Raw genomic sequence first — 13,818 nt, forward strand, 5'->3', positions numbered from 1 at the left:
TAAATGTGGGAGAGGTGATCCATAGAAAGCCAAAGGATCCTCCTGCAGTTAGCAGGATGCTGCACCTTACTGCAGAAAGGGTTTAAATGTGGGAGAGGTGATCCATAGAAAGCCAAAGGATCCTCCTGCAGTTAGCAAGATGCTACTCCTTGCTGCAGAAAGGGTTTAAATGTGGGAGAGGTGATCCATAGAAAGCCAAAGGATCCTCCTGCAGTTAGCAGGATGCTGCACCTTACTGCAGAAAGGGTTTAAATGTGGGAGAGGTGATCCATAGAAAGCCAAAGGATCCTCCTGCAGTTAGCAGGATGCTGCACCTTGCTGCAGAAAGGGTTTAAATGTGGGAGAGGTGATCCATAGAAAGCCAAAGGATCCTCCTGCAGTTAGCAGGATGCTACACCTTACTGCAGAAGGGGTTTAAATGTGGGAGAGGTGATCCATGGAAAGCCAAAGGATTCTCCTGCAGTTAGCAAGATGCTACTCCTTGCTGCAGAAAGGGTTTAAATGTGGGAGAGGTGATCCATAGAAAGCCAAAGGATCTTCCTGCAGCTAGGAAGATACTGCACCTTACTGCAGAGTACTGAGTTAGGTTCCCTCAACTCTTTGCAGGTGAAACACAGGATCACCAAGGAGGAGGGACAGGAGTGGTGGGACTGTGTGTGTGCCCACGTCCTTCTGTAGGAAAAGGCCTGATGAAGGCAGAGACTTCAGGATTTCCCTCCTCCATGCAGACAGAAGTCAACCTAATGAGCCTAAGGAAATGTCCTCCTTGAGTATTTCTGCAGTGAGGCAGATGATTGTCCAATGGAAAGTGCAAAGACCAAGGGCAAGGTTTAGAATATTGACTCAGTGAAGGGGAAATGTGACTGAAGAGCATTTGGGTGGCACAGGGGTATGACAAAAGGATTGAAGAGAGCAATCCCTCACTCCCTACCAGGTATCAGTAGTCAGTGGTGGCTTTGAATTTATCTCTTGGGAAAGAGAGTTCATAAGCTTCTTAGACCTAAAGAATGTTGAATCCCTGAGGGATTCAGACTCCTAAGCTGTAATCCCTGAGGGAAGGCCACACTCCTCTGTCAGGAATCCCTTCCTGCTGGTTGTTCTCCCACGAGTTTGCCACGATTGCTTAAAACCTAATGGCAAAAAGGAGGTGAATAAAGGTCCCTTGATTTCCAGGAGAACACTGCCATGGATTGACAGATCTTTCCATGGAACACAAAGCAGAATGTGGCAACCAGCTGGTCCAAGATGGGAACATGGCAGAAGTGTTCATTGCTTTATTTTTCCCAGAAGTAAATTGTGTATAGTTTTTATTACACTTTCTTGAGCTGTATAGTTGGGGAAGAGCTGAATTTGCTTATCCCAGACTCAGAAATTCTTAATTTACACAAAAATAGGAGAAGACAGACAAGTTTGAATGCAATTCAAGCTGAGGTTTGTGAGTTCCAATAGAATTTTGGACATGCAGCATTTACCACTACATGCCAAGTAAGCCTACTGAAAGATGTGGAGTGTGTGAAAGACGTGAAGTCCCAGTGGTCCCTGAAGACAAGCAAGAATTTTTTTACCCTGAGGGTGGTGAGACCCTGGCCCAGGTTGCCCAGAAAGGTGGTAGAAGCCCCATCCCTGGAACCCCTGAGGTCAGGCTGGTTGTGGCTCTGAGCAACCTCCTCTAGTTGCAGAGGTCTCTGCTGACTGCAGGGGAGGTTGGACTGGATGGCCTTGAAAAGTCCTTCCCAACACCAAGCAGTCTGAGTTTGTGCTTCACCTGCAGCAGGAGCAGCAGAGCTGCACAATTGCCATTTGAAAACAGAAAAGCTTTATTTGCTTTGCTAGCCCAAAGTAAATCCTGTTAGAGACACCAAGGCTGTGCCTAGCACTAGGCTGCCTCCCACTACACACAGGGGGAGAGAGTTGGAATTGTTCAGCCTTGGAGAAGAGAAGGCTCCAGGGAGACCTTCTGGTGGCATTTCAGTACTTCAAGGGGCTGAGCAGAAAGCTGGGGACAGATGTTTTAGAAGGGCCTATTGTGATAGGACAAGGGGTGTTGGTTAAAAAGAGAGATTTGAAGTAGATAAAAGGAGGAGATGTTTTTTTACAGAGAGTGGTGGGGGCCAGGCCTGGGTTGCCCAGAGAGGTGGGAGCTGCCCCATCCCTGGAACCACTGCAGATCAGGTTGGTTGGGGCACTGAGCAAACTGGCCTAATTGCAGAGGTCCCTGCTGAGTGCAGGGGGGGTTGGACTGGATGAGCTTTAAAGCTTCCTACCAAAACCAGTGTGTGAGTCTGTGAGAAGAATCATTTAGACACTAAAGCAGAGCACCGGAGGATTAGGCTGTGGCTGTGCCTCTGATTCTGTATCTCACAGATGTTTTGATTTGATTGTATGGTGGTCAGTCTGAATTCCAGTGACTTTCAGTTGCTGGAGGACCCAGGGCTTTCACATGGAGTTTATGGTGGTAAGCTTTCTTCTCCCCATTCCTAACCTGTCAGGGTGGGGGGAATGATTGCAGCCTGCTCTGGTTTGTAACTGGATGTTTTGCTGAGGTAACACCCACCTGGCACACCTGTGGAGCACTGGAAACTGCACAGCAGGGCAGGCTGGCATCAGGCTTACTACTAAGATCAGTTGTTTTGAGCTAGCTCAAAACAATCACAGACCCACAGAGACTACTGAGAGAGTCCAGTGAAGGGCTACAAAGCTGCTGAGGGGCCTCGAGCAGCTCTGTGAGGAGCAAAGGCTGAGAGCCCTGGGGCTGCTGAGCCTGGAGAAGAGCAGCCCCACAGGGGGTCTGAGCAATGCTCAGCAAGAGCTAAAGGGTTGGGGCAAGAGGATGGGGGCAGACTCTTGTCAGTGGTGCCCAAGGACAGGACAAGGAGCAACAAGTACAAACTGGAACCCAGGAGGTTCCATCTGAGTGTCAGGAGGAGAAACTTGTTTAGTGTGTGAATGCTGGAGCCCTGGAGCAGGCTGCCCAGAGAGGTTGTGGTCTCCTTCTCTGGAGAGCTTCCAACCCCTCCTGGCCCTTGTCCTCCTGGCAAGCTGCTGTGGGTGTCCTGCTTTAGCAGGCATGTTGGACTGAGTGATCTCCAAAGGCCCCTTCTGCCCCCTGCCGTGCTGGGATTCTGTGGTTCTGTGAATGCTGGAGCTCTGGACAAACATTTTTGAGAAGAGATGGCAGCTCCAAGAGCTGGGAGCAGCCTTGTCTGAGCACCCATCGTCAGGGGAAGGCTCTGGAGGATTTGTTTCACACCTCTAGTACCAGACACCAGGTCAGGAGAGAGTTGGGTTCAGTCTGGCTTTTAGCAAAACCCAAACCTCATGATTGTGGTCTGAGGGCAATCCCAGCCATGTGCAGGAGGATTTTCTCTTTGCTCTTGGCTTTGCTAGTCCTTCTTTGCCCTGAAATGATTCCAAGCAGAACTCCATCTGTCTCTCTGTCCATACACACTGTGTATATACCCTGCTCATGGTTATTTTATCACAGGCTTTGCCCTATGCAGCAGGCATTGGGTTTTTCTGTTTTCCTTCATTTTTGGCCACACTTAGTGACTGGTGGCAGCTGTCAGTCTGTGTTTGTGATGCTGACTGCTACATTCAGAGATGGCTCTCCCTCCATGTTTTCTATCAGCAGGCAAGAGTGATTTGAGTGTTAATCACTACTAATCCCCTTAGCAGAGCAGAAAAAAATACCAAAGCCTGAGCAGAAGTGAAAAGAAGGGATTATTGAGAGCAGTTTTTCTTGGGGGGGGGGGGGGGGGTCATAAGGTAGCACAGTTATGGTTTTGATCAGGATAAAGCTGCAAGAGATGATCTGCCAAGCTTTGGGCACAGAGCTTGGCAAGGGGAATTGTTCAAGATTCCAATGAATTGAAGAAGCCAAACCTGACCAGAGACACCTTCCCCTCAAGTTTGTGTCAGTGTAAGGGGGTTTGCACTGGGGACTAACTCTTTGAGATTACGAGAGAGGGGGAACTCTTAGAGTGGTCTAAAGAGAACCGTGGCTCTTCAAGGAAACTTGGGTTGCAGGGTGGCATCCCATGACCTGCCAGGTCAGTGGTTTTAGATCATACGTTACAGGTGAGGTTGGATGGGGGCTCTGAGCAACCTTGTCAGTTGCAGATGTCCCTGCTCTCACTGCAAGGGGGTTGGACAAGAGGACCTTTAAAGGTCCCTTCCAACCCAAAGCAGTCGGTGATGCTATGGATAGTCTAAGGAGGGTAGAGAGGCTTTGCAGAGGGACCTGGACAGGCTGGACAGATGGGCAGAGTCCAAGGGCATGAGATTGAACACATCCAAGTGCCAGGTTCTGCACATTGGCCACAGGAACCCCAGGCAGTGCTACAGGCTGGGGTCAGTGGCTGGAGAGCAGCCAGGCAGAGAGGGACCTGGGGGTGCTGGTCGATGGTAGGCTGAACATGAGCCTGCAGTGTACCCAGGCAGCCAGCAGGGCCAATGGCATCCTGGCCTGCATCAGGAAGAGTGTGGCCAGCAGGAGCAGGGAGGTCATTCTGCCCCTGTACACTGCACTGGTTAGGCCACACCTTGAGTCCTGTGTCCAGTTCTGGGCCTCTCAGCTTAGGAAAGAGGTTGCTGGAAGGTGTCCAGAGAAGGGCAACAAAGTTGGTGAGGGGCTTGGAACACAGCCCTGTGAGGAGAGACTGAGGGAGCTGGGGTTGCTTAGCCTGGAGAAGAGGAGTCTCAGGGGAGACCTTATTGCTCTCTACAACTACCTGAAGGGAGGTTGTAGCCAGGCAGAGGTTGGACTCTTCTCCCAGGCACCCAGCACCAGAACAAGAGGACACAGTCTCAGACTGCACCAGGGGAGGTTTAGGCTGGAGGTCAGGAGGAAGTTTTACACAGAGAGAGTGATTGCCCATTGGAATGTGCTGCCCAGGGAGGTGGTGGAGTCACCATCACTGGAGGTGTTCAGGAGGAGACTTGACAGGGTGCTTGGTGGCATGGGTTAGTTGATTAGGTGGTGTTGGATGATAGGTTGGACTTGATGATCTTGAAGGTCTCTTCCAACCTCGTCTGGTCTGGTCTATTCTATTCTAAACTGGGCTGAAGGGGTGTGCCAAGAAGTAAGGGTGCACCTCCCAGAAATCCCACTGACAAACCAGTCCTGAAGTTCTTCTCTTTAAGTCTCATACTAGGTGGCTTTTGGGCTTCTACAGTGAGGATATATGGCTCATAATGATGCTGGGATCTTCACGTTCCTCTCCAAAACCACCTGCTAGAGCAGATGATCCTGAAGGCAGCAATGTAGCAAGGAAGGGTGAAGACTGTCTTTTGATATTTGGGAGGAAAGCAGGGAGGAAGCCAGGTTTCTAAAGCCATGCAGATGTTAGAGAAGCTTAGAGAACCTGACAGCTCTTCCAAGGTTAGCCTTGTTTGCACACCCTGCCAGTGAAGGATTTGGAAGTGTTGCACAGCCATGCTGCACCAGCCCTCTTCTCAGAAACAGCCACCTGTGAAGGGAGAGAGACAAGCTGGGATCCTGTGTACAGCCACTGAAGTATTCAGGCTCTTAAGCAAACAAGCTGGTGTCTCCTGTGTAGCCCTAGGTGAATGTCTTTGGCACTTTGAGAGGATTGGAGAACAAATCCATCAGGCTGGGGTTGTTCAGCCTGGAAATGAGGAGGCTCCGCGGTCACCTAATAGCAGCCTTCCAGTGCCTGAAGGGGGCTACAGGAAGGATGGAGAGAGACTGCTTGCAAAGGCCTGCAGGGACAGGACAAGGAGCAGTGGCTTCAAACTAGAGAGGAGCAGGTTTAAATAGGGTGTTAGGAACAAGTTCTGCACCATGAGGGTGGTGGAACATTTAAACAGGTCGCCCAGGTTGGTGGTTGGGGCCCCATCCCTGGAGATACTGAAGGTGAGTTTCAAGAGGGCTCAGGGCAACCTGATCTAGTGAAGGATGTCCCTGCTGAGTGCAGAGGGGCTTGGACTGGATGACCTTTGGAGGTCCCTTCCAAGCCAGACCATTCTGTGATTCTATAAAGGCACTGCACAGCTAAACAAACAAACCCTGGCCATACTGTCAAGACAGATTCTGGGTGGATTGCTGGGGGGGGGGAAAGAAAGAAAGAAAGAAATTAAGAAGAGAAAAAAAAATTAAGTTTAGTTTCTTTTAAACCTCATGAAAGAAGATTATATGAAATCCACTGAGGTTCTTGAGTTGAACTGATGAAAGCAATGCCCCTCACTGATCCCCCCCACCCCCCAAGTTCAGAATATGCCAGCATTGCATTCTGTATTTAAGTTAATACCCACTCCCCAAATACAACTGGTAGCAAATCTATATATGAAAGAATCTTCACAGACCATTAGATTGCAGGAAATTGCATTGTTGCTGGCCAACATCATCATGGTACTGCTAAATGTAGATGAAACCCCACGTGCTGCCCATTAAAAACTCACCCCCTGCTAATGAGAGCCGCTTCCCACCAACGCTCCCTGCTCCAACTCCCTCAGGTACAGAAACTTGACCTAACTAACGGCCTCAAAGATGGAAGTTTCTGCCTTGGTAGCTGCTGTACCGATCCCCTGAGCCCCCTCCCCCTAGCTGGGTGTAGAGACTCCTCTAGTGCTGGAGGGGGAGCAGCTGTTTTTCACCCGGGTCTTGTCTCAGTCTCTAATCTCTGGTGTTGCATGTCCTGGGCAGGCAAGCGTGGGCGACGCAGCAGTGCAGGATCGCTAGACAGCAATATGGAAGTAAGTAGGAAGCTCCTGATGTCTAGCTGGATGTGATGATGTGCATTTCAAACCTTTCTTTTTATTTTATATATATATATATACATATATATACACACACATATCTCTTTTTTTTTTTTGCTCTTTTTTTTTCTTCTAACATATAACCTGCCTGCCTCAAACAAACTGCATGCCTAGGCTACTCACTCCGTATTCTGCCAGCTTCCAAAGCACTGACAGCTTGTTTCAGACCGATGCCATCTCCTTGGTTTGAGCTAACCTCGCCCCCTTCGTTTCCTGCAAGCATGGTTCAATGAGTATGATGTGTCCTTCTGCCACCATGTCAGTCTGGTCCCAGCTTTACAAAGCCCACTCGCTCTTTGTTACCCCCAGTCCACTGTCATCGCTGTTCGATCTCGAGCTCCCACTCTCGACCTGTCACGCTCGGCCATTCCCATCGCTTCTTTTTCCGAGTTCAAATTGCTCAGTGTCTGCAGTCATGACCCCATGGAATTGCACAGATAGGGCATGGGAGGCAAAACCAAACAACAGCAACCAAAATAAGTATGCCAAGCCAGGTGAATTCAATGTGGATTTCATGAGATTTCATTCATCTTCAAAACCATTTATATATATACTGTTCATGTCTCGGAATTCAGCTTGCAGCTCTTTTTCTTTCCTTTGGTTTGGTTTTGGGTTTTGTTTGGGTGGTTTTTTTTTTTGTTTGTTTGTTCCTTTGGTTCTCTTTTTCTGTTTTGTTTTTTGTTTGATTTTTTTTGGGGTTGTTTGGGGTATTTTTGGGGGTTGTTTGGGGTGGGGGTTATTTTTTTTGTGTTTGCTCTAGGTAGCTTGCAGTTCTCGACCTAGCACAATTTACCTAAGTCCTGTTGTGTCCCCTAGCTCTTTTTGCACGATACAACTCATCTCCTGGCCCCACCCCAAACCCCCTAAACCTCCCCCCCCCGCCCCCCCCCCCCCCCCCAAAAAAAAATAACAACCTAAATGTCCAGAAGCTAAATACACACCATCCCAGGCTAAACCATAGCAGCCACTGCTCAGAAGAACACGCTCACCTCGAGGAACCTTAGTGGCGTGGTTCCATGGGAAGGCTTTCATGTCAGAAGCAGGCCTGAAGAAGCAGCACTGTGGCATAGACACAGTAGTGGAAAACCACTGTGAAAACAACCTCAGACTTCCCCCCACCTCTTCCCTCCCTCCTCCCCTTCCCCCAGTTTAAAACACTGCCTTGTAAATCTGCCTTGTCACTGTAACGTTTGCTGCTGGGTGTTTAGCTCTAGAAGTCAATGTAGTTTTCTATTCATTTTTTTTTGTTGGCTTGTAAAAACTGTTTTGTTTTGGGGGCTTTCTTTTGCTTTGGGTTTTTTTTTCCCACTATTTTAAAGTGTCATTTTTTTTTGGTTGGGGTATTTTTTTTGTTGTTGTTGTTATTGTTGTTTCATTTTCAAAGCACACACTCCTAGCTCTTACGCCATGTTACTCTGCAGTGACAGGGTGAGGGGTTTTTTTTTTCCCTCCCTCCCCCCTCCCACCTCATTTCAAGTTGATAATAAAGTACTTCTGATAGTAAAAGTCCTGAGGGAAAAAAGGAAAAGAGAGAAAAAGAAAGAAAGAAAGAATAATGCTTCAAAATACCCCAAGAAGGACAGAAATGCCTCACTTGCAACTTAAGAGAAGGGGGAAGTCCCAGTTTTCCCTAGAACTCTTTTTAACTGTAGTCCCCCCCATGTGAGCACTGACTGAAGGAGGAGCTTGTTGGATCAGTGTGAACTTTTTTTCTTTTAAGCATTTTAAGATTTCTTTTAATTTTCGTTTCTATTAATTTCTTTTTAGGGGTCCATCATTAGCAGTCCTCACATGCGCCGAAGAGCTACATCAACCCGAGAGTGTCCATCTCGCCCTCACCAGACTATGCCTAACTCCTCCTCACTCCTAGGTTCCTTATTTGGTAGTAAAAGGGGAAAGCCACCTTCCCAAGGCCATCCACCATCTGGCTCATCACAGCAACCTCCTGTACTCCCCCATCAGCAGCACTCACAGCATCCTTCCGCCATGCATCACGCAGGGCCGGGCGAGGGGCAGACGCAGGCGCAGGTGCACTCCCACCACTCGCAGTACTGCCACATGCAGCAGAACCCTCCGCCCTACCACCACCACCACCACTACCACCCTCCCCAGCACATCCAGCACCCCCACCAGTACCACCAGCACCTGCCCCACGCCCAGCACGCCCCGCACCCCCCCCACACCCCCTACCTGCCGCACGGCCACGCGCCGCACGCCCACCCCCCGCCGCACCCGGCCCACGCCGCTCACCCCCAGCACCACCACGGGCCGCCGCCGCCCCCCTCCACCTCCGCCAGCACCAAGCCCAAACACAGCGGCATCAGCACAATAGTCTAGGAGGTGCTGCCCCTCCCGGGAACGTAGGTTTTAAGCGCGGTCGCAGAGGCACTTAAGAGGAAGCCCCGGGTCAGGCGGTCAGGCTGCCCCATGCCAATTGGAGCCGTGTGAGCTTTAAGGCTTGCTGTCACTCAACTAAAACCATTCCGACACTGGGTTTACTTCCCCCACCAGCTTGGTTAGGCCTGGTTGCCAGACTGCCTTGTGAAAACCTGCTGCTTGCTGCGCCTGAGTAAAGCTACCTTTTACACCAAAACCTCCCCTCCCACTGCCCCCTGCCCACCCTCCCCCCGGAGGTTTTACACTGAAATCTCTGAGAGAACCACCACCACCAAAAAAGAAAAGGCAAAAAAAAGAGATACACAGACCCCAGTGTCGCCTTCTTGCTCTTCTCTTGGCAATGGGCAAAACCAAACACAAAACAAAACCCCAAACAAAAATTAAGTAGACCTGATATGGTTGATGAAAGTACGTAAGTAAACTTTATATAATATAAATATATACATATAAATATATATAAATATATATATACTGTATAGTTAACATTTGTGCTTGGAAAGGGATTTCTTTCTTCTTCTTCTTCTTTGGTTTTTCCCTCCAGTCCACAAAACTTAGCAATATAGGACCTTACAAAGGAATTCCACTTAACTTTTGCTAGGGCAGTACCATAGGTGAACTAAAAAGGGTATGGAAGAGTAGACCAAACCCGTTCAGCAGTAGGAACAAATCCCAGACCTATTTGCAGCGATTTCCGTTCCGAGCCCTCTGGGGCTGGCGGAGGTTTCTAAGCACTCGCCACTACCACGTGCCAAGGTAACGTAGAGGCTCAGTGTCATAGTCCAATCCTGCTTTGTATGAAGTCCTGGTTTTCTTAACAGGGCGCTATCACAGGTAACCAAGTATCCTAACCGCTCTGCTACTTCAGGTAAGCAAACTCGTTAAGATGCAGTAACTATACCGTATAGCAACGTAGGGTTGGCCAACTTCACCCACGGGCACCTCCAAGCATTGCTCACACCACAGGCTCTTAAGACACTGTTAAAGGCTGTGATGGATAATTGTGAACCTCCATGACCCACATCTCTTTCGCACCAAGCACACAGGGAGGGAGGAGTTTCCGCCAGGTGCATGCACACACCGCAGCAACATTCATCTCAGACATGGTAAATGGCAAACTTCCTCCATCCTCCTCAGCTACTTGGTTTCCTCTTTACCATGATTCCTCATTTTTAAACCCCACCCCACCCCCACTCCCAGGCCAAGCTGAATTCTAGTCAGAGCATTTCCAAGCAGAGGAGTGCTCTAAAACTTGAAGGTTTGTTTTAGAATTTAGTCTAGGGTTTTTATAGAGATCTATATATATATATATATATAAAATGAAATAAATAAACCAACAAATGAGAGCTGTAATTCCATGTAGCCATGTGCTAGCAACAAAGTGGCTTCACCATTTTTTTACTCCATCACATTGTGAGTTTGAAAAGTGCCCAGCACTCAGCAGGCTGAGTCTATGCTCAAACCCTCACTTCCATAGTCCAGTTAGTTGCAAAGGCATCACATGAAAAGCAGGCTGTGCTGTCGTTGCTTCCGTGTTGTAACCCAACCATTCTGCAGATTTCTATCCACCCTTCCTGTCCCCAACCCCTCTACCAAGCTGTACATGGCGCCTACTTTGTAGGTTCAGCGTTGTGAGCCACTGCAAGGACTTTACACCTAAAGAGTAGAGGCAAAGGAGTCACAGCTGCAAAACTGTACCAAGCCTAAAAGCAAACCTCGACGAGGATGAGCAAAAAACAACCCGAAAGGTCCAGTGTGAGATGGGTAAAAGCAAGAGCAACAAAGCCCAGCTGACTTTCTGCTGTCAGGGCACCAGAACAAGAGGGTAACTTTTCCTGTCGGCTTGCTCACGGCACCTCTGATAGGCAGGGGGGTGGGGGGAGGCTGAATAACGTTGTCCCTTTCATCCCATTGCTCTCACGGTACCAGTGAAAGAGCTGCAAACCGAGCACTTCGTTAACCTCCTCAGACAGCAAATACAGCAATCTAGAGTTTAGCCTTTCTTGTGTAGAGCTGTCCACGTTGGGTTCACACCTGTGCAATAGATTCCCCACCCCCCTGCTCCTCCTCCTCCTCTCTGTTCCCTTCACACAAAAGGAGTCATTTGTACCTATCAGTACCACTCATACTGTCCCAAATTCTGCGGCTTACCTTAGGAGGGCTCCCATGGCTCCACTGAGGCTCTGTTCCTTGCAGTTAAAAGCTATATACTGTTCTTATAAGGGAAAGTAGAAACTGTCTGCATGTCATCTACTGTTAGTAGTGTGAGGCTACACTCTACATATTGTATATTTGCAACGATGTAATCAGTGTTCCTGTTGATAATTAGTTGAAGTAAAAGTGATAACATATTTCAATATGTAGACTTTTCTTCCTACATCTGTACCAGTAGTCGACTCTCAACTGTAATTTATGGGTTGTTCCAGAAAAGATAAAGAACTATTTGGGTCCAAGCATCTTTCAGAAACTCCCATCTTTCTTTAATTACAGGAGAGGTAAGGGTGCCTGTCTTCACAGAGTGGTGGAAGCTGGGCTTGCTTCACAGGTGCAGGGTCACCCTGTAAGTAGCACTGCCCATCTGGGGGGGGTCAGTACAGAGTGAGTGGCAGCAGTGGAGGGGAAGATCTGGCTCTGGCTGTGTTGATGAGTGCTGGAGATGTTCAGGCTCCCAGCTGTGTGCTTGCTGTGTTTTAACCCCCCCTTCATTCACCTCAATTGGAGTTACATATCAGTGCCTATCAATTTGCACACTAATTTTTTCAGCGCTCCACCACCGATTTTCCCTGGGCAGCCGATTCAGTGTTCAGGGGATGTCACAAATGTGCAGGCAGACTCCCCCCCAGATTTATGCCTGGTTTCGTGTAGGTGTGGGGAAGGAGTTCATGCCTGCCCTCCCCAGGCACCTGAAATTGCATCTGCACAATCCCAGGTCCCTTTGGGGCTAGCTTAGGAAACAAACCTGGTCCTGTAAGAGCGCAGTGTTTGTGAGCTCTCTATTATTACAAGTCAATGAGGAGAAATCCAGTGGAGTCGATTCTTTTTGCTATCATTTTTCCTTCTAGACTCTTATGTCTGTATGTACTTTAAACAACCAGCTGTGTCTTGGTGTCACTGTAAGTCTGGAGAACTTTGCTGCTTGCTTAGGGTCACAGTAAAACCTCTCTGGCTCCATCCTTAATTAACCATTGCTTAGAGCAGTGTGGATCATGCCCGGAACAGGGAGGTGCTACTGCTTCAGCACTGCCTGCAGTTAAGGAAACGACTTTTCCCAGCCTGCAGGCAGGAGCAGAAGGGAGAGGGCTTTTCTTCAGATGCCATTGCCCATTCCAAACTGGTACAGAAGTGCACAGAGTGCCTCTCTGTTCCCATAACTGATATGGCCGAGGAGTAATCTGACAAAGCGCGAGGGAAGCGTAAAGGATGAGAGCGTGGCGGCAACAACGACAACGAATCCATAATCTTTTCTGGGACAACAATCAGATATCTATTTGGGGGGTTTCTCTTTTTTTTTGTTCCTTTTTTTCTTTCTTTTTTTTTTCCCTTTTTTTTAAGACTGAAATGTAAACCAATGTAAAAAAAAACCAGCAACCCAAGCTCATCCTAATATAACCTGTGTCTTGTATTGCTAACCAAAGCCAAGTCCAACCCATAACAGTGTAGAATGATTTTTCCCCCCCCCATCATGTACTGCATGCAGCAGAAGCCTCTTGTTTCTTGATAAAATGAGCTGAGAGACAGTCAGCAGATATTTAAACAATGACTCTCTAGATGTTGACTTGCTGTTCCACATGAAGCTGTGTGTTTTCGGCAGTTTGAAGCATGCATTCTCCGCTGTTCCCCTTGTAAAATACCATCGCACTTCTTGCCTGCAAAATGGAGTACTGTGTATATAGGTTCAAAACAAGCAAACAGACAAAACAAAAGGTGGAACCAAGGACAAGATTCAGTTTGGGGAAAGAGAGAAAAGGGGGTGGTGAAAAATGGGACCAGTAGGGGGAATAGAGAATTCTCTATGCTGTACATAGTGTGTACATTTAGCGCTAACTACCAGTCTGCAGTCACTGGAGGTTGCCTATCTCCTGCTAGGAACTTAAATCAGCTTGGAGTTGTATTAAAATGTTAGAATTAGGTCTTGAATGCAGACTGTTAAAGACTTTAAAAAAACACACCACATAATAAAGTAAAAACCAACAACCATTATGCTTACAAGAAGCTTCTGTTCTGGGGAGGCTTGAGACCCCTTTTGTAACTCTGGGGAAGAGAGGAGTGCTTTCATTTTAATATGCATTCTGTTTGTAAGTAGTAACAGACCCTATTGATGTAAAACTATAACTGTGATCATGTGGAGAAATCAAATAAATCATTTAAAACTCTCTGCTTCTCATTTTGTGTAATCCCAAGAGCTTCCACTTGGACCTAGGCTTGAACTGAAGGAAGTTGCTTCCGAAGGTATGCTGGCCAAAGGGCTTGCTGCTGCTCATGTCAAAGGGGCCAAGCTCTCAGTCTCCACTCTGAATTCAAGAGGAGCTGGTGGGTGTGGTGGTCAGTGCTGGGGAGGATGTGCTCCCTTCCCAACAGGTTTGTCTTTCTTTGGTGGTGCTGGAAAGAAACACAGTTCCAAAGCACAACAAAGAGCAATGACCACAA

General features: G+C 48.2%; 1 protein-coding gene across 7 annotated transcripts in view; it reads left to right on the forward strand.

The window, feature by feature from the left end:
• Positions 1–13,544, forward strand: part of IQSEC1 (IQ motif and Sec7 domain ArfGEF 1) — a 511,294-nt gene extending 497,750 nt beyond the window's left edge. For 6 of the 7 annotated variants that reach the window (XM_068162621.1, XM_068162622.1, XM_068162623.1 and 3 more), the window contains 2 exons: positions 6,665–6,714; positions 8,545–13,544. In XM_068162621.1, coding sequence (XP_068018722.1) covers positions 6,665–6,714; positions 8,545–9,114 — 620 coding nt within the window. In that variant the 3' untranslated portion in view covers positions 9,115–13,544. The remainder of the gene's footprint in view (positions 1–6,664; positions 6,715–8,544) is intronic. The other variant, XM_068162627.1, reaches the window with a different exon arrangement.
• The last annotated feature ends 274 nt before the right edge of the window (positions 13,545–13,818 follow it).

The sequence above is a fragment of the Melanerpes formicivorus genome, unplaced genomic scaffold (genome assembly GCF_026170545.1).
Source record: "Melanerpes formicivorus ecotype bairdi unplaced genomic scaffold, bMelFor1.0.p_v2 SCAF_66, whole genome shotgun sequence".
NCBI classification, from domain to species: Eukaryota; Metazoa; Chordata; class Aves; order Piciformes; family Picidae; genus Melanerpes; species Melanerpes formicivorus.